This window comes from Gopherus evgoodei, chromosome 3 (assembly GCF_007399415.2).
Source record: "Gopherus evgoodei ecotype Sinaloan lineage chromosome 3, rGopEvg1_v1.p, whole genome shotgun sequence".
NCBI lineage: Eukaryota > Metazoa > Chordata > Testudines > Testudinidae > Gopherus > Gopherus evgoodei.
Window position 1 is genome coordinate 218946827 of NC_044324.1, and position 20535 is coordinate 218967361.

The 20535-nt window shown below is 44.7% G+C and overlaps 1 protein-coding gene across 1 annotated transcript in view; it reads left to right on the plus strand.

The window, feature by feature from the left end:
• The first annotated feature begins 9429 nt into the window (after positions 1 to 9429).
• The window catches only part of RIN2 (Ras and Rab interactor 2), a 131348-nt gene continuing 120242 nt past the window's right edge, over positions 9430 to 20535 (plus strand). The window contains exon 1 of the mRNA XM_030558114.1: positions 9430 to 9450. Coding sequence (XP_030413974.1) covers positions 9448 to 9450 — 3 coding nt within the window. The 5' untranslated portion in view covers positions 9430 to 9447. The remainder of the gene's footprint in view (positions 9451 to 20535) is intronic.

Genomic DNA, 20535 nt, shown 5'->3' on the forward strand with positions numbered 1-20535 from the left:
TGCATCAGACTTGATTCTTACTTTAGGTAAATACGTGTGTATCACTGATCATGAAAATCTACCATGCACATGTGTCAGTATAGGCCTGAGAGATGAATTGCACCCTTGCAATTACTGAATTCTCAGGGCCAAATTGTGACCAACTTTCTCATAAGAGAAGCCTCACTGAGATCAATATCTACTCTCATGAACAAGGAAGTCACAATTAGGCTCTTAGGCCTAGATACTCAAAGATATTTCGGTACCTAACTCCATGGTTAGCTGATTAAATAATTGTGAAGAGCTACTTTAATCCCCACAGTGAAATACAAGATGGAAAATAAGCTAGAGAGACATATTTCCCTCTCTGGCAGTGTCCTGTGCAATGTCAAATTCCCCAGGAAAATGGTGAAACCATGGAAGTGTTCTCATGATTAGAAGGCACGAGCAAAAATTCAAAAGGGTGTGTACACACAGGAAGACAGTATTGGTGCTTTTTTTAGTGCATTGTTATGTATCCAGAAATAGGCACAGGATAAGCAGTCCTATGGGGTGAACTTCACCCCTGTGCGGAAAGGCAGTACAAGGCTGTTGAGATATTTAAACCCATAAATAGGATTTAAGTAGGACGTACGTGCCACATAAGCCTAGTACTAACCCTGTGCAGAGAGGTGAATTTCAACCATCATAAGTAGCTGTGCTTTCAGGGTCAGATGTTCATTAGAGGTCAGCATCCCAACAGCTCCCATTTAGGCACTAAATAAATGGATGGATTTAAAAAAAAATGCTGAGCACCCAGTGACTCCCATTGAAAGTAACGGGTGCTGTTGAGCATGAGCCCTTTTGATTTTTTAATTATTTTTTTTTAGTGGCACTGGCTTGACAGCACATGCTTCTGTGGCTAGAATGTGTTTACAATTACATTGTTGTAAGAGATAAAGAATAATGTAATGTATTCCCTGGAACGCTTAAGGAAAACTTTTTTGTTTTGCTAACCTTGCTAAAGTCTCTAGACCACTAAATGCAGTCTCTGGTGTGGCTTTTTCTAAACTAAACAGTGATCAAACTGTATAGCTTTCCTTAAACTATTGTGTGCATGCTTAATTTTCTACTTAATGATGCATCAGAAGTACAGCAATAAAAGTGACTGATCTGAACATCTTTTATTCAAATAACGTTATCTGGGTTCTTTTCCATTGAGTTTGAAGACTCCATGATGCTTCTAACCATAATGAAGAAAATGTAGGTGCAACTGAGTGTAAATCTGAAATGCACACAACATATAGTTCACATAGCAGCCGGGGCTCACCAGCAAGGAGAAAATTCAACTGTTTATAGTAATAAAGTTCTATTCCAAATAGCTTCTTATTAACGTGCTTTTGAAATGTCAAAATGGCGGCGCCACAGACAAAACATTTGTTACCTTTTCAGATAAGTTACAATAATTTTGTCATACTTGTACAAGTATTATTGTCTGTTTTTCTGTATGTTTGTTTTGCAATTTGTTATAGAGTATTACTTGTATGCATAGTTGTTCCACTTGCCTGTGTCAGTTAGAAATTTAACAGAAATGAGAGCATGCATTTCTCTATTCGCTGGTAACCTATGAATTAGAAACTTGTATTTTCTGTGTTTTTCAAGTGTTATAATTATAAACAAAAATTCACATCACTGTTGTCTAAGGAATATCAGAAAGTTTTAATAGATTGGTAAATGTTTTGTCATTTGATTTGATACTGTGTCAGATATCTACACTAAGACAATATGTTTTATCAATAAAAAAAATCTTCTCTTGGTACTAACTTAACACTTTAGGGCACATTGTGACAAATAGAAAATCAACTGTGGGTCAATATCCTACTTTTTAATTTTCTGACTTATTCTTCTAAGGACATCCAGTACCATTGTTTTGATCTGAACATTTGAATAAAAAAAGACCAGGGAAAAGAAATGTAGTAGTGTTTATACTTTACATTCCCTTCACTATTAAATTTTCACCCTCTGGGACTTCAGAAGCTCTGTTGGACGTAGTACGGAAGGAGGCTGCTAGATTTTATGTATCTGACGGCCATACAGAAAACAGACATTGAGGAATTTTATTTGCCTAATAGATGGCCAGATTCTGCTCTTTTACATCCATATAAATCTGCAGTCACTCCACTGAAGTTAATAGAGGTCCTCCAGATTTACCCTGGTTTAACCTGGAACTGATCTAGTCCAATATCCTTGTTTTGGGACCAGTCTTGCACCACTGAAGTTGATGGAAAAAACTTTCATTGACTTCACTGGTGCAGATTCAGGCCCATGGATCCAGCCTTAGAAGACAAAACTTAGGAGGTGCTATTAGTACAGCAAGACTTGTTGTAATCAACTTTTGTTGGGAGCCAAGCTTCAGGTACCCTGTGAAAAGGAATATTATAGATAGGAAGGGTTATACATACTTCTGGAATAGTGAAGTATCTGTAAGTAACTTAAAGAGAAGCATTTTTTGTCTTCAATTAATGAGTCAGACAGTAATTTTTTCAGATATAAAAAAAATATGGTAATGACAATGTTATTATGTAGGATAGCCTTGCGATCAGATGGAATTTATCCAGTGTACATTCTGCCCTGCACCAAAAAGAACTTGGATAAAGGTTAGACTTCTCTTGTCCCTATTCAAAATGTTGCTTGGATCACACAAAACATTGGCATCTACATTTGCCACACCTGAACTGTCCCATCCATGCAAAGACCACAAAACTGCTCATCTTTCTCTGCATCTCCTAACTTGTGAAATTTGTTTCTCTGGTGATGCTGATCTCTGTGGACCTTCTTGGAAAGTGTTGGTCATTGGGAATGCACAAGCTCTCCCTTTGCAGCACCAAGGATTCAGAGCCATAGTTATAAGCACACATTTCTCAGTGCCAAGATCTCCTTGGATATGAGATCTGACTCTCCTCTGCCCTCAAGCACCAGGATAAGAATAAGCAGAGCCCATGGATAGTCTCCACAGCATGGGACTGGGTGTTATCATAAAGGAGGAACACCACCTGCACCCAGGGAGCTCAAGAATAGATCAAAAGTTTCTATTCCAAGGACACCTCCTGCCTGTACAGTAATAACAATTCCTAGGACTCTGTCAGCTCTTCCTGCTTGGGTGACAGGTTCTTTGTGGCTTCTAATCAATATAATTCCTTATTCATGGGCAGCAGTGTGGCCTACTGGATAGTGCACTGGACAGGGGTTCAGGACAGATGGGTTCAATGCCCAGCTCTTCTAATGACCTGCTGGGTGACTTTGGACAAGTCACCTCACCTGCCTGTGCCTCAGTTTCCCCATCTATAAAATGAGGGTAATGTTACTGACCCCCTTTGTAAAGTGCTTTGAGAGCTACAAATGAAAAGCACTGTATAAGAGCTAGGTAGTAGTATTCCAGCGAGCTGAATGGTCTCATCAGAAATGTCAGGCTCCACATGCTGACTTTGGCATCTCTTATCATTTATCCTTTCCCTCAGAGATTGGTTTAGGGCTCTTCACCCATCAGGCTAGCGCTTCTCAGATACTTTTGTGTTTGTTGGTGACAGCCACTACCACAACAAAGTCTTTCCTTTGCCCATTCTGAAGCACCACAGCTGTTCACACATAGCGGCTGTATATCTCTTGCATCAGGAAGAACCCATATACCCATACATGGACAGCTTGCTGGCTGATTCAAGCTTACTCCCTTTGAGAAGTCCTGACGAGGATAAACTATCTGTTTGTCATGTCCATGAATAAATGGAGAATAATCTGCCTTGATGTTCTTCATCAATTCAAGACAGACACAGACTGGGAAAAGAATTGGTGTATGCATCTCCAGTCATTCTGTTGGTACTCCAGAAAGTGGTTGGCAGAGGGCCCAGGCCAGTCTGATGGCTCTGTCTTGGGCCAGACTATGTTGGTGCACAAATCTGCAGGGACACCTCATGTAGTTTTTCACTATCACTAAACCTTTTGACTCAGGAAAATCTAGGTTCACATCCTCATTTGGAGCCACTCCACCTGCCTACTTAGCTCATGGGACATTAGCTCAACGGACTCTGTCTTAAAGGTGTGCTGCGAAGGACTTTAAAAAAACCCTGGGCTTAGTCTGTTATTTTATTCTGTATGATGTATAAGAGCCTGGAAGTTTGGGGAGACAGTATTTATTACTGCTGCTTTTTTAACCTTAGAAATATCAGGAACATCCAGACTGGTCTCTCCTGGTTTTGCTGGAGAACCTTTGAGAGGTATCTCTCTCAGGGATGTTTATTGTAAGTTCTAACACTTTGACTGAAGGAGCAAGAGTGTTGAATCTGTAACAAAACTTTCTTAAGCCAAAATATTAATCAGTTACTGAAGTTTCATAGGTGTAAATAAAACACAAACTACAAACAAAGTTTTAAGCATTCTCACTCAAAAATACCTTCCTCACCCAAAAAGAACAGGAGTACTTGTGGCACCTTAGAGACTAACAGATTTACCTGAGCATAAGTGTTCATGGGCTACAGAACAGTACTCCTGTTCTTTTTGCGGATACAGACTAACACGGCTGCTACTCTGAAACCTTCCTCAGCCAGCCGCTTAACTTCTGTCATGCCACTGTTGCACTTATTCTCCAGTCAAAGGCTTCCAGCCTTGACAGGACCTGAATTTCTAGTGTTACTCACTCACATCCACATGCTGGAAGGAAAAACTAGGGCACAAACCCATTTTATTTGTCTCTTTGAAGGTCACCTTTAGCCTACTCCATGGAGGTTCAACCTGTATTTTTGTCATTTGCTTTGAAATGTTACTCCCAGAAACTAAAAGGCCTGTCTCTAGAGGTAGCAGATATCATCCTCTCTCCATGCTCTGCCACATTGATTTGGGGCTGTTTATTACACCTGAAGTATCTCTGCCTCTGCATGTCATGGATCAAATTGCGCCTGCCTGTAGCCTCATCATACAGCCTCCAGTTGACAAGGTCTTCAGCCATCTCAACATCCTGGAGCACTTCAAAGGTCTAGTTAATTATTTTCTCTGTTGCCTTATTTTTCACTGAAAAAAACATCTGCAAGAAGTGTTAAATGCAGGTTTTGATGGTTGGTCCTCCAATCTCTCCAATCTACAGGGACAAAGTTGCCCTATATTCACATCCAAAATGTAGTGTCTGAATGCACCCGGACCAGAATATCAATCTGATTTTCCTTCCAAACCCTCATTCTCACCCAGAGGATACTAGGCTCCATACCCTCACCAGAAAGAAGACTTACATGTTTGTTTATTTGGGTAGGACTAAGGCCTTTAGGCAATCACCTAAACTTTTAGTTGTGTTTGGAGTTCTATGAGGGGAGTGCAATTTCCGCCCACTGCCTATCAAAGTGGAGTAGGCTTGGCACTGATCCTTATTCTGTCCTGGCAAGAGCATCGGTATCTGCAGGTTATAAGGCTCATTTGACCAGGACTAAAGCAGCATGGACGGCCTGTCACTAGTGTTCCAGTTCCAGATGCGTGAAAGGCTGCTACCTGGAGTTCTGCACACATCTCTGCTCTCTCAGCTTAGCAGCAGAGCTGGTGCTTGTTCTGGGAGGGGAAATCTACAATACTTGTTTAGTTAGAACACCTCAGCCCACCTTCCAGGGGCTGTACTGGCAGCTAGACTCCCACAAGTGAGAATAGACAAAGGCCACCTTGCAGAAGAAAGAATTATTACATACTGGTAACGGTGGCTCTTGGAGAGTGTTGAACTTGTATATTCACACTTCCTCAGGTTTCTGTTCTCTGGGACTATATGATTTTTAGCAGAAAAAATGAGGCATTTGGAGACCTCTCAGCCCTTTGTAATCTCAGCTCCTACCATTTGGTGCTGTGAGGTAGGGGCTCTCATGCAGTCCCGACAGGCAAGTTCCAGAAGCTCATTAGCAAATGGGTGGCTACATCTCCCAAGTGGGACTATGCAGAAGCAAGACTCAGGGGAAACCCCGGGTACCCTTTTTTATGGCTGTTGCTTTAGTAATCATCCCTCCTTAGACCAGCTCAACATCTGCCCCATTTCCCTTACATCTGCTCTAAATGGGATGGAGTTAGCTTTCAGTGAGAAGTGCATCTTAAACTGCCTGTCTGTCACCACCAAGCATGCTCTGAAATTGGTGTGACCCTCTCTGTAGGGCCAACCAGATCACTAGAGATGAGCAGCATCAAATATTAAAAACAAGCAAATACCACAGCATTGAGAGCAGGTGCAGAGAAACCACTTCAAAACTAAGCAGTCATTCTATGCCTCTCACACAAGAAGATTTTACAAGCGATCCCTTTTAGAGAATGCATGGGAATAATGCAGCATAATTAAAGTATCAGCTGTGGTGAAAATGTATCAGGCAAATAACATTGAAAAGAAACTCAGTTATATTTCTTAAATCAAAGCTTTGTCTGCTCATAGAATCGTTTGCTTTAGTTCCAGAGAAAGATGGTTTTCAGCATTATATTTCCTAATGTTGCAGAGCAATGCCATCTGGTGCATACACACATACTGGTGAGTATTTTTTTCACTCTTAAATCAGATAATAATATACATTAGATCTGGATGGGAAACAGTTTTTCTGTACTGGGAAAATTTGAGATTTGAAACCTTTTTTACGATTCCAAATCGGGACAAAAAGATGAAATCTCAAAAATTTTTGCAACCTAATAATCTGAGGAAAAAATTAGTTCAGGTTGATTAAAATGTTTAATTTCTGTAATTTCAAAATTGTTTTGTTTTGCTTTCAAGTTTTTATTTTTGTTACAATTTTTTCTATAAATTAACTTAAAATTTCAAAACTAAAAGTCCTTTCAAACCAAAATATGGTACTTTATGTTTAGAAAATGTCAAAACAGGACACTTTGACAATTTAACACCTTTTTTCAATTTTTTTTTTGAAAGGGCAAATTCACTGAACTGATCTCTTTTCCAGAAAATGTTTGGTTTGATAAATGGACATTTTTTGACGGCAAAACATTTTGTCAAACATTCCTGAGCATCTCTAATACTTATTTTAATGCAGTTAGGCTTTGCTCATGTCATACTTATTATTGGTAGCGGCTTTTGATTTTTCAGGATATGTTCTTTGTCAGATAGTAAATGACAGCTTTTTCTTGGTGAAAAAGACTTGGAAGCTAACTGTGCTTGTGTGTGTATAATAATACACTTAATAATTTTAATCTGTGTGGTATAACCACTTTATTGATATTCTTACTAATCATCAACCATTGGAGGCCGCTATGGCTGGTAATGATTAGTGCAGTGTGGGGGTAGAAAAGCTCAATGTGGTAATTACCGTCTTGTATCCTTGGATGACAACTGAAAAATGTATGTATTATGGGCCACATTTTGGCACCCATACTCATGGTGAGTAGCACTACTTGAATAATCCCATTGAAATCAACATGGCTACATGTAGAGTAAGGTGCCGTTTAGCTTGAATAAGGCAATAAGAATCTGGCACTATTTTAGCTGTGTTATTACCCTGGATATAACCATTACCTGGGCTGTTTTATATCATAAATAATTGGCAGAAGATTAAGGGCCAGATCTTCAGCTGCTATAAATCAGCATGGCTCCACTGAGGTCAGTGGAGTGACACTGAACTGGATGCGCGAGAGCTATATTTTCTCACACTTGGGCCATGCCAACGTTAGCATGTAGAATACATACACTGCACATGTCCCTCGCACTGCTTAAGCAAATTGAGCACAAACACACCAGAACCCTAAGGTGTGTATCCTACACAGCTCTCGACACATCTAAGCAGTGCCTCACCCATCTACGCTGCTATTTTCAGCCGCGTAGCGTCCCACTGGAACCTTTCGCTGCTGCATGTAGCTACACACCGCAGTGTGGACACAGCCTACTTTTCACTGTGGTATGTAGCTACACGTACCCTGCATGCCGCTGCCAGTGTAGACAAGGCTTAGGGGTACAGTCCTGGACTTTCACTCCAGTTGCATCCTCTCATTTGGCGTAATTAAATGCAGCTGGGCCTTCTTTGTAAGGGGAGGAGCTCAGTGCAATGATGAGGAGCTGGGAGGCGTGGGGAGAGTGTGTCTTGGAATCCTCTTCTGTGGTGGGATCTCTGGCCAAAGGCCAGGAGGGTCATGGAGAAGATAGTGGTGGAGAGAGCCCTGTGGTGAGCCTTGATAAAAGGGCAGGAACTGGATATCTTTTGGCTCAGCCTTGCTGATGAATGACACCAACATTTGCCTAGGTTTTAGGAGGGCATCACCTTCATAGGGAATTTCCTACACAGGTTTACGCCAGGGACCTGGGCTTGCCCCCACCCCAGTCAGCAGATCACCTGAGGTCCATTGAGGCTCGTTTTCACAAGCTGAGGTAAGATGTGGTCTCTGTGCTGCCTCCTCCTGAGCAGATCCCAAGCACCCTCCCCAGCAGGGTGCTGATAACTTTGCAGGGAAGGTGAAGCACAGTTGTGGAGGAGCCCCTCTCACAGCAACAGGCACAGCCCTTTGTTGTTATAACATGAAAGCACCTGGGGAAATGTCCACAGTTCAGTTGCTAATAAAAAAAGAGCATAAGAGTGCTTAACACAGTTACTCTCATTTCTTTCCTGTCTACCGACACGTAGGCACATTACTGCACAAACAAGGATAGGACCCAATCTTGCGCCTGGTTTGTGTGTGGCATGCCTATCTGCTTCTCTGGGAGTTCAGTGCATGGCATGGCTGGGAGGTTAACACCAATACAGAGCATCATGAAAGGGAATGACTCTGGAGACCCCTGTGTGACAGATTACCCCACACTGGCCGCAGAAGGGCTAACAAGAGCCTGAGGCCTCAACTAGCATGGTGTCACCGGGAGAGTGTGGCAAATCAATTTGTTATCAGACCCTGCTGGGTCTTCTTCATAAAGGGAGGAACACAGAGCCTTAAGGGTCCTTTCCTGAAATGGGAACTCTGGCCAAAGGCCAAGGATGGCGTGAGCAAGTCTCTGTGGTAAGCCTTGATAAAAAAGCAGGAAGTGGACCTCCAGGGAGAAAACTCTAGGACAGTGTTTCTCAAACTGGGGTCTGTGGACCCTGGGTACACAGGCCCAGCTGATCAACTCCTCTTCCTCCCTCCGAGTGCCTCCTGCATGCCAGGGAACAGCTGTTGGGAGTCCCTGTAAATTTTTAAATCAAAATGGGGGTCCTGGGATTGCTAAAGTTTGAGAGTCGCTGCTCTGGGAGACATCCCTGGGTACAAGAAGCCAGGAAGAATGCTGCAGAGCCCAGAAAGGGGCCTAGAGGCAGGCCAAGGTAGAAAGATATCCCCAGAGACAGGAAGGAGTCTGGGACTCAGAAAAAAGGCAGGCCTGGGCGCCTCAACTGGCCCCAAGGAAGGTGATGTGAAACTCCTCCTGACAGCTGACTCACAAGAAGAGGTGTGGCGGTTGACAGCGTGTGCCAGAGGAGAGCCTTTTGCACCACGCCTGGCCATGAGGAGGCACACTGGATGGTGAGTGTCACTCTGTTCAAGCCTTTATTCCTCAGTGCTCTCTTACCATGTTACAGCATGTGTTACACGCACACAGCCTGGTGGTGGGATATCACGGCTACAGGATTAGCTATATGTACTCTCTGAGGTCTCTTCATTTAGGTCTCCAGCCTTTCCTTCTCTGGGATGTAATCCCATGATTCTCCCATTCACAGACTGGCCCCTGGGGTACTGACCCGTGTGTGCCAACAGTGATTTGTCAGCAGGTTTGACTGGGTTCAGAGCATGCAAGTCTTCCTTTAAAGAGCTATGAGCAATGGTTAATACAGGGAGTAGAGAGCTTTTCTTTAGCTGCCCCCGCCCCGAGCGGCCGTGCCTGCGGACGGTCAGTGTGAACAAACTGTCTTGCGGCCTGCCAGCAGATCACCTGACGGGCCGCAGGTTTCCCACCACTGGTCTACACTCACCTCTACTTACCCAAAGCTTACCATTCCTCTAGAACTTTAGGAAGGTCCAATGACTTCAGGAAACCAAGCCAGTGTGAGTGTTCCTCATGGACAGTGCCTGACAACTGCCACACCTCTGGACACAGACAGAGTTTTTAAACTGTTTATGGTCCTTTTTGCTCTGTTTGTTCCCAGGCTTGGCAAAACAGCTGTATAGCTTTGGCTGGAGTCTCCAAGTAGTAGCTTCACAGCTAATAGCTCAGGTATTGTTGCTTAACCTCCTGACAAGTTTACCCTGAGGTGCTTTATGTGGATCCATAGTGTTGCCTTCCTGCTTGTTTCCTAACAACCCTGTTATTAAACTAAAACATTAGAATGGCCATATTGGGTCAGACTCATGGCCCACCTAGCCCGATATCCTGTCTGTGACAGTGGCCTATGCCAAATGCTTAAGAGGACATGAACAGAACAGGGTAATTTCAAGTGATCCATCCCCTGTTGTCCAGTCCCAGCTTCTGGCAGTCAGAGGTTTAGGGACATCCAGAGCATGGGGTTGCATCCCTAACCATCTTGGCTAATAGCCATGGATGGACCTATCCTCCATGAACTTATCTAATTCTCTGTTGAACCCAGTTGTACTTTTTGGCCTTCACAACATCCCCTGGCAACGCGTTCCACAGGCTGACTGTGCATTGTGTGAAAAAGTCCTTCCTTATGTTTGTTTTTAAATTTGCTGTCTATTAAATTTAATTGGATTGCTCCAATTTCTGTTCACTTTCTCCACACCATTTGTGATTTTTATGGACGTCTATCATATCCATGCCTTAGCTGTCTTCTTTTCTGAACTGAACAGTTCCAATCTTTTTAATCTCCTTGTATGGAAGCTAATCATTTTTGTTCCCATTCTCTGCACCTTTTCCAATTCTAATATATCTTTTCTGAGATGGGGAGACAGAACTGCATGCAGTATTAAAGGTGGGGGCATACCATGGATTTATATAGTGGTATTATATTTTCTGTCTTATTTTTCCCTTTCCTCATGGTTCCTAACATTGTTAGCTTTTTTTGACTGCTGGTGCACATTGAGCAGATATTTTCAGGGAACTATCCACGATGACTCCAAGATCTTTCCTGCATGGTAACAGCTAATTCAGACCCCATTGTTTTGTGTGTATTGTTGGGATTATGTTTTCCAATGTGTGTTACTTTGCACTTATCGACACTGGATTTCATCTGCCATTTTGTTGCCCAGTAACACGGTTTTGTGAGATCCCTTTGTAACTCTTCATGGGCAGCTTTGGACTTCACTATCTTGTGTAGTTTTGTATCATCTTCAGATTTTGCCACCCCACTGTTTACTCCTTTTTTTTTCCAGATAATTTATGAATATGTTGCACAGCACACGTCCCAATGTGGATCCTGGGGGGGACACTGCTATTTACTCCTCTCTCCATTGTGAAAACTAACCATTTATTCCTACCCTTCATTTCCGGCCTTTTAACCAATTACTGATTCATAGCAGAACCTTCCCTCCTATTCCATGACTGCTTACCTTGCATAAGAGCCTTTGGTGCGGGACTTGTTCAAAGGCTTGCTGAAGCTACCATATGAATACAGTGAACTAACCCAGTGTAGCCATATAGTAAAAATTCCAGTGACCCAGTCCTGGAAGTGCTAGTCCACTGCCTGCTTCATGAAGCTATGTTGATTTACACCAACACACAGTCCTCTTCCTATTTCTTTCACCCCAGCAACAAGAAATTATTTTTGTATTTAAAAGAGTTGATCTGGTTTTCAGAGACTATATCCCCAGCTGCACACAAGGCAAGCCCATATTTAAGAGAGCACCAACAGAGTAATTTAAACTCTTTTGTCACCTTGAAAATAACACATTTAGCATCACACACACACAACACCAGAAGAGCATAGTAATAGAAGTCCTGGAGAGCAGTGAACAAATGTTAGCTACACTAATTAAATGTGAATCTGATTAACACATTTTTGTTAGGTTCAGTTAAAAAGCAATTTGTGTTAAGAGGTATATGTCAAGGTGACAGATAATTAGTTAAATGTTGCTCTAGGGATTTGTTTTCCTTTAAATGAACAGGCTGTGTATTGTTTTCCCCTTTTAACTGGAGGTTTAAATCACTCTCATTTGCCTTTAATGGAATAGCTTATGGGCCGATCGCACAACCTGAAACATGGCCATTTTCCTTTCTTTTCTTTTGTTTCATAAAGTTTTAAAGATGAAAGCAAGGCTCAAATTCATTAGCATTCTGCAAGTTAAGACTGTCCTGACTCCTGATGACTGGAAGGGCCAGCATGTGGTTTGGGGATGGAGGCACAGAGGCTGAATGAGATCCCTGGTGTGAAGATGTATGATAATATAATGGTGCTACTCCGTCATGATACTTAAGGTTGAGACTAAGGCTTGGGAGTCAGGTGCGTAAATACCATTGAGAATCTGGGACTAGCTTTCTGTTTAACTCTTTTCTAAGCACTCTAAATCCTGGCATACTCTGTCTTGAAAATTGCTGTGCTTAGTGAGGGTCTGAGATGGGGTTAGTGGTCCAAGTTTGAAATTGTTTAAATAAGGGTTTCTGAGATACATACAGCCCCCCTGTAACAGAGCAGTCTGTGTTCAGGGCCAAGAGGTCTGGGGCCAGTGATCCTACTCTGCTACACCTGTCCTGGCATACTGGATTCAAGAGAAAAGTCCAGCAGCTGGGGGATGACTAGGGAGGAGAGTTGCCATACTGCTCTTACCTCAGGGGAAGAAGCCTGGGTTTGAGCGCCAGGAGGACTGTGGCAGGCCAGGGTCCTTTTGTAGGGGGTGCGACATTCCCCTCTGGTGTTATCTGGACCGGTGATCTGATAGGTCACTCCAATCCTTGACTCTGGGAGCCAGCCTTACCCTGCTCTGCTGTGAGAACCCCCACTCCTGGGCTGCTCATGCACAGCCTCTGGCAAGTAAGCTGTAATTTGGACTGAATGACACTAACTAATATCTCTGGTCCCAGACACAACCTTAGGAACCACCATCTTGCAGTGTCCAGTTACGCCAGCTGGACGCTGCAAAGTTATGAGTTTGTCAGTTTAACAAAGAAATTGATATGTATCAGGCTTGTTATCCCCAGAGGAGTCTCTGAATACTTCATAAGTATTATAAGGGAAAATAGAATTAATTAAATATAAGGAAGATGAAAGACTTTAGTTAGCTTTAGTGTAATGCAATCACGCTGCATGCTCCTCACCCATTGCCTGAACAATGGCACTGAATGTGATCAAAGAAAAGCAAGAAACTGCAGTTTTCATCAATAGCAGCATGTTCATAGTGACTGCTGAGCATCAGGAATGCACTCCCAATAGAGAACCCTATTCTAAGGACTGGTACATGGTTGACATTGGCTAAGAGCTTGTCTACACTTACATTTTATAAGCAGCAAAGCGTCCTGTGGCACCTTATAGACTAACAGAGGTATTGGAGCATGAGCTTTCGTTGGTGAATACCCACTTTGTCAGATGCTCATGCTCCAATACATCTGTTAGTCTATAAGGTGCCACAGGACTCTTAGTCTGGATCTGTAAAAGCAGCAAACACGGCTACCCCTCTGATACTTTACATTTTATAGTGCTCTAACTTGCTGGATCAGGGTGTGAAAAATCACCCCCCGAGCATAGCAAGTCTGAGCACTTTAAAGTTTTAGTGTAGACAGGCTCCGAGTGCTGGGAGCCACCCTCCCGGTGCTCAGAGCTAATCCTCTCATGGAGGTGGATTACCAGGAGCACTGGGAGAGCTCTCTCCCAGCACTCGCATGTGACCACACTCGCACTTCAAAACGCTGGCGTGGGAGCATTCCCGTGGCAGCGCTTTGAAGTTACCAGTGTTGACATACCCTAAAAGGCAGCACCGGGATATGTTGTCAGACAAACCAGTCGCTTTGTTTTAGAATGAAAAACAAACAAAACAAATTTGAGCTCTCTACAATAATTCATCCAAACTACACAAACTAAGGGATTACATCTATGACTCGCAACCCTCAGTGCTGTAGTTTCTTGGAAGGAGGGGTCCAAAGGAAACATCAGACATCAGAAAACATTCAGTCACATGTCCCTTTTTGAAACAGTCATAGCAAATCTCCAATTATATCCCCCCGCCTCACAAATCCTATTGAAAAATCAGGTAGTGCATAAACAATAAACATCTGTAAATCCTACTCTAATCCAACAGACAGACCATCTGTATGCTTTTTTCACCCCTCTTAATATGGAAACTCTGGTGTAGCCTGAACAGTGGTAACACTATTGCCCCACAATAATATTGCTGTGCCACGGAGTTAGTGGGTGCAAATTGATGTCATTTTGGTTAAGGCTCTTCAGGGCTTGTCTCCATGGAGTAATTGAGTGGAATAGCAACTTTGCAATCGTTCCCCCTTTAGACACTCTTATTGTGGAATAAGTGTCCACATAGACAGTTATTCAGGAATAGCTATTGTGTTTTAAATTCACACACTATGTTATTCTGGAATAGCTCCCTCATGGAGACAAGCCCACGGATACACCTCCCTCAATAAAGACCTGATTTTAATATTTAAATTGATCCAAAACCCACCTGGATAGTGAGATTATTTTGAAAACTGGTATTCCTTAATAGGGGGGTAGAGGCAGAGGAGACATGAGACAGATGGATCTGTTCATGCCTCCGGAGCTGTATTCACTTCCATGTGGTTTTCTGATTCATTTGAGAACGTCCAAATAAGATCAATAGGCAATTTCACACCTCTCTTGTCCCACTGTGCTGCTGAGGGGTGTGCATCCCTTTGCACACTAGCCGTGGAAGTGGAGCGCAGAGTCTCAGGCTCCCTTCCCTCACCCCCATCACTGCCTCCAGCTGATAATGTGCTCCTCCCAGCCCATCAGTTACCATCTTCCTTCCTCCTCATGGTGCTGGGGGCATGGAGAGCCAGGATGAGGGCAGAGTTGATATTTGTGTGGCAGTGAGGTATTCCCAGGGGGCTTCTTTATATCTCCCCCCCTCACACACACAGGTGCTTCCCAATCATGCTCCTCTCACTTCTAACACTTCCTCAGAAAACCAGGGAAATTCAGTGCCCAAAAATGTTATGAATGTGAATAAGTGATGTCCCAGCCCATTCCTGATGCACCTCATAGCGCTCTGTCCTCCCAGAGGGTATGGAGCACTGCAGAAACTCAGCATGTGGGGGTAAGAGGTGCAACTGTCAGAGCATGTCCTCACTAAGTTGTACCTAGGGCAGGTTATGCATGACCTATCATTGACCCATTATTCCCCTACTCTGCAAAACCACCTTAGTGTTACCACCTCTTGACCTTTTTCGCAAGGAGCCCTTCTGGAACCTCAGCTGCACTTATCTCTGCCTTACAATGCACTGCCAAATATGCTACAGACAGCCCCAACTGTCTACAGCAATAATAGACTTCTGTGCTCCTCTACTCACACAACAGACATCACTGCACAGAAACGACAGATCCAATATCCCCTGGAGGCCATTCCCCATTACAGACAAGGAACTGAGGCACACTTAGTTGCTCAAAGTCATACAGGCAGCCTGTGTCAGAACTGGGAATTGACCCAAGATCTCTGATTCTCAGCCCAGGCCCTCAGCCATAAGCCCATCCTTCCTCTCCTCCCTAGAAACCACTTTTCAGCCCAGGCTTTCATTGGCAGCCAGCAGTTAAATGATATAGGAGAGTTTCTGTGCTTACCTGGCTGCCTTGCCACGCCATATTTTCATGGGATATGGTGATGTTCTGCTCAGGACATCCAGAGCTGTAAGCCACGGTGCTACCCCTCTGCCTCAGCAAGTGAGAGCTTTGCTGCTGCTAAGCTGTGTGCCTTACTAGCAAATGCCTCAAGCATCTGCCAGTGTTAACCTTGGCTTGCATGTAACTATCAGTGAATCCCAGTTCCCCAGAGATGTCTTTTTGCCGTGTCCAGTCCTTCCCACTGTGACTCTTACAGGAATTAAGGTCCCTGCTTCTGAAGAGACACTGTACACACCAGCCTGTTCATCTAGCTTGGAGCCTTACACTTTGCTTCAATACACAGCACTGAGCTAGTTTTTTGTAGTAAAACAAAAATAGGTTTATTAACAAAGACTGGAGATGTAAGTGTTACTAAGCAGAAGGCAGAACCATTGATAATTATGGATGTAGAAGCTTAACCGGTAAGTATTAGTCTTACTGGTTAACCTGCTTCAACTGTTAATTCTGGGCCGGCCGGCTGGCTGACCCCCGCCGCCCTGCGCTGGCCGGAGCAGTGGGCTGTGCCACCTGGCCCAGAGCAGGTCCAGCCCCAGCTACGGTGGCCCCAGCCACTTAAGTGGTTAACCGTTTAAATGACATTTTTAATCATTTAAATGATTAACTTTTTAAATGGTATTTACATCCCTAGTATGGATTTCCAATCCGTTGTGCACCTATTTTATAGTAATTTAATCTAGACCACATTTCTTAGTTACCATATGAGTATGTGGGGCAAAAGACTTACTAAAATCAAGATGTATCACATCTGCTGCTTCCCCTCATCCACTAAAACAGTAATCCTGTCAAAGACGGAAATGAAGTTGGTTTGGCATGATTTGTTCTTGACAAATCCATGTTATTTATTACTTACCAGCCTATCATCCTTTTACAAATTATTTTAACAATTTATTCTAGTGTTTTTCTGGGTATCAAAGTTAGGCTGATTTGTAAATCCCCGGGTTCTCTTTGTTCCCCTTTTTAAAGATAAGTAGGTATTATATTAGCCCTTCCCCAGTCTTTTGGGACCTCACCCATCCTCCAGATGTTCTCAGAGATAGTTGCTAATGATTCCGAGACTGCTTCAGCTAGTTTCTAAAGTACCCTAGGGTGAATTTCATCACCCTATGATACCTAGTTAATATAAGCAGTGCAACTATTGGTGCAGCACATACGAGTAATGCTGCTACATATCCTTAAGTTATTAAGCTCCATAAAATGGTTTGTTTGTTATTCAAGTGTAACATCTTGGGAGCAATCGTCCACCAGGGCAAGTTAGAGCATCCCTGAGGTTCTGGGGAGTAGAAAGGTGTATCCATCTGGGGATCTGGCCCAAAATTGTCTTCTAAACTGTAGCTTCCTGATGGATTCTGAAATAATAGAATCAGTTGCAGTCAACAAGCAAGTATTAAGTAGCCTGCTTGATCTCAACGTTCACTTCATGTAGCTGTCCACAGTGACTTTGTTCCTCACTCCACCAAGGCACCTGCTAGTTAGCTCCATAAAAGAAAGGGGGGAATGTAAATTATTTAAAAAGTAATAGGAGTTTTTTTGGCTAGCAAAGCAACTGGGTAAAGTTATATTCCAATGCCAGCACATGCAGAAATGTGTGAAATGCTTTGGTGTTATGAAGTGTCACCCTCTGTATAAACCTATTGGTTCCATAAATTAAAATGTCAAATCACGAGTCTCGGGGAGAGCGGGGTTTGCTTTTAACAATATAGCATGGCCTACGGTTCCCTGTCTCTCCCTGCTCCCTTGCCCCAGTGGGGAATAAGCAGGCATTTCACAACCTGACCTAATATCTTCCTGCTTCCTGCTGGGGCATGTAGTCCAAGCCAGCCCAGTCCAACTAAAGCACCTGGCTTCAGAGATGAGGAATAGAAAAGTAAGTCATATTAATATTTCTGTTTATAAACTCCTTAAAACATTTCTGAAACAAAGTAACGGGGTAGCGTGCACAGAATAGACTAATAGATTCCAAGACCATTGTGATCATCTAGTCTCACCTCCTGTATAGCACAGGCCAGAGAACTTCCCCAAAATAGTTCCTAGAGCAGATCTTCAAGAAAAGCATCCAGTCTTGATTTTAAAATTGTCAGTGATTGAGAATCACCACTGTCCTTGGTAAATTGTTCCAATGGGTAGTTACACTCAGCATTTAAAAATGATATCTTATTTCCAGTCTGATGCTGGTTGAGTGAAATATAAAGGCTTTATTGGTGCTTATTTAGGATGGCCTACAGAACCTACTTTGCTACACCCCGTGTGAATAATGCAGACATTCCAATAAAAACTTTACATCACAGCATTAGGAGTTAGCTGTAATTTACAGCTGGGGATACATTGGAGCTCTATTAGCAGAAGCTGCTTACATGTACTTGATGATTCCCTATTCTGTTCATTCCCTCAGAAGACAGGATACTGGGCTGGATGGACCTTTGGTCTGACGCAGTATGGATGTTCTTGTGCCTCCCAAAGACTATTCTGGCCACATCTGCCTCCCTGGGTATCAATGCCCTTTTGGAGCATCCCTGGATTCTTGTGACCCTTTGCACCCAGTATATGTGAGGGAACTGAAGATACTTTGTGCCACCACAACCTCCTTCTATGGATTTTTCAATGCCAGGGGCTTTGGCTTGAATCAAGCCCTACCAGTGTTTGAAATGTAAACAACAACATGGTGTTTGGTTGCACTAATACCTCAACATGGCTCTCTTAAGAGTGCCCTATTTATGGAGAAAGCAAAAGCCAAACCGCAGGGAAGGGTTTGTTCTTAAACTTTTATTAATGAAGTAAAATGCAATAAGTCTGATGTATTTGTGAAATATTGCACATGTGGATCTTGGAATGAACTAAGGAACACACCTTGTCTGAACTACACAATCCTTATATTCAAATTGCATTGGATGCTGTAGGTCGCTTTCAATGTCTCTATTGCGTTAGCTGAAGTCAACGAGACTGGGTCTGGAAAAATTAGGCAGACCAAAAAGGTGCGGGAGGGAACATGGTAATTGCCATACAGTCTCAGATGGGTAATCAGTCCAGTATCCTGTCTCCACTGGAAGCCAGTGGTATCGGTTTTGGATGAAGGTCCAAAAAACCCTGCAGCAGGCAGTTGTGGAATAATTTGCCCCAGGGGAAGTTTGTTCCTAACCCATATCAGTGAAAGAAGTGTGTTAAGACACCCAATCCGACATTGTCATGAAGTTACACGCACTCCTCAGCAAGTCTGGACTTGCTGGGTTTTATTGCATTTTTTACATTAACCCTCTCCTGCCTCTGAGACACAGGAGATTTAGTCAGTTACTGTGTACAAGGCATTGGGAGACCTTGGATGCAAAGTGCTTATAGCACAAAGCACTATGATCTGTGTCCCTCTGCCCACACAAAGCTGGGGTTTCAAGCGCACAAACAGCTAAACAGGCATGCATTTGGAGCAAAGGGATTCAACAGATGCTTTTGGAATGTAGCTCTTTAAGTATGCAGCTCACTAGCTTCCTATGTTAGTGTTTAGCAGGATTCACATCCTCTTCCTCCTCCTGCCCTTTGGTTGTCCAGCTCCAGGTCCATTCTCTACCCACTCTCTTCCAGGCACCAGGTGAGACTCTCCCATTTCCCTTTGTCCCATTTTCCTCCATAGCAGTGTTCTCCCCTACAGCTCAGGGGAGAGCCAGGTGCTGAAGGAAAATGGGGCTGGTCCTTTAAGGGGTCCTCATTATTCCTGCTCCCCCCACTACCCCAGCCTCTCCCGATTCCAGCCCCCCAACTTCCTCATGGCTCCAGCCACACCTCCCAAACCAGCTACTCTTGCCCCTCAACTTTCCTGCTGCTGCACAGCCCTAACTGCCTCTGTTCCTCCAACTCCCCCAGTCCCTCCCTGCCCCCAATCTCTGCCCTCGTGCGCTGCTCCCCCCATTCCCTACCTCTCAAATCCCCCCAGTCCCTCCCTGCCCCCACCACTGCCCTGCTGCTTCCTGCCCCCAATCCCTACCCCATAACCCTCCCTGATTTTTCACACTTGCTGTCTGATCACCCTACCCTCAACTCCTCCCCGCCCCTAATCTCTACCCAACACCCCGGTCCCTATCACTGCCCTGCTCCCCCCCCAATCTCTACCCCTCAACTCCCCCCCCGTCCCTTCCCGCCCCCACCACTGCCCCCCAACCTGTCCTCCTACCCTGCTACCCGCCCCCAACTCTACCCCTCAACTCCCCCCGTTCCTCCCCGCCCCCACCACTGCCCCCCAACCTCTGCCCTCCTCCCCGCCCCCAACTCTACCCCTCAACTCCCCCCCGTCCCTCCCCGCCCCCACCACTGCCCCCCAACCTCTGCCCTCCTGCGCTGCTCCCCGCCCCCAATCTCTACCCAACACCCCGGTCCCTACCACTGCCCTGTTCCCCGCCCCCAATCTCTACCCCTCAACTCCCCCCCGTCCCTTCCCGCCCCCACCACTGCCCCCCAACCTGTCCTCCTACCCTGCTCCCCGCCCCCAATCTCTACCCCTCAACTCCCCCCCGTCCCTTCCCGCCCCCACCACTGCCCCCCAACCTGTCCTCCTACCCTGCTCCCCGCCCCCAATCTCTACCCCTCAACTCCTCCCCGCCCCCACCACTGCCCCCCAACCTCTGTCCTCCTGCCCTGCTCCCCGCCCCCAATCTCTACCCCTCGACTCCCCCCCGTCCCTCCTGCGCTGCTCCCCGCCAGGACCATCCCTCCCCCGAGGCTGCCCAGCTCCCCGTAGCAGGCGGGGCGGCAAATGGCCGCAGCGAAGCCCGGCCCCTGCCCCCGCCGGGCCCTTCTGCCCCGCCCTCCCGGGGGGCAGCTGAGGGGCTCGGCGCAGGCGCCCTGCCCCAGGGGGTTCGCCGGCCGGCCGGCC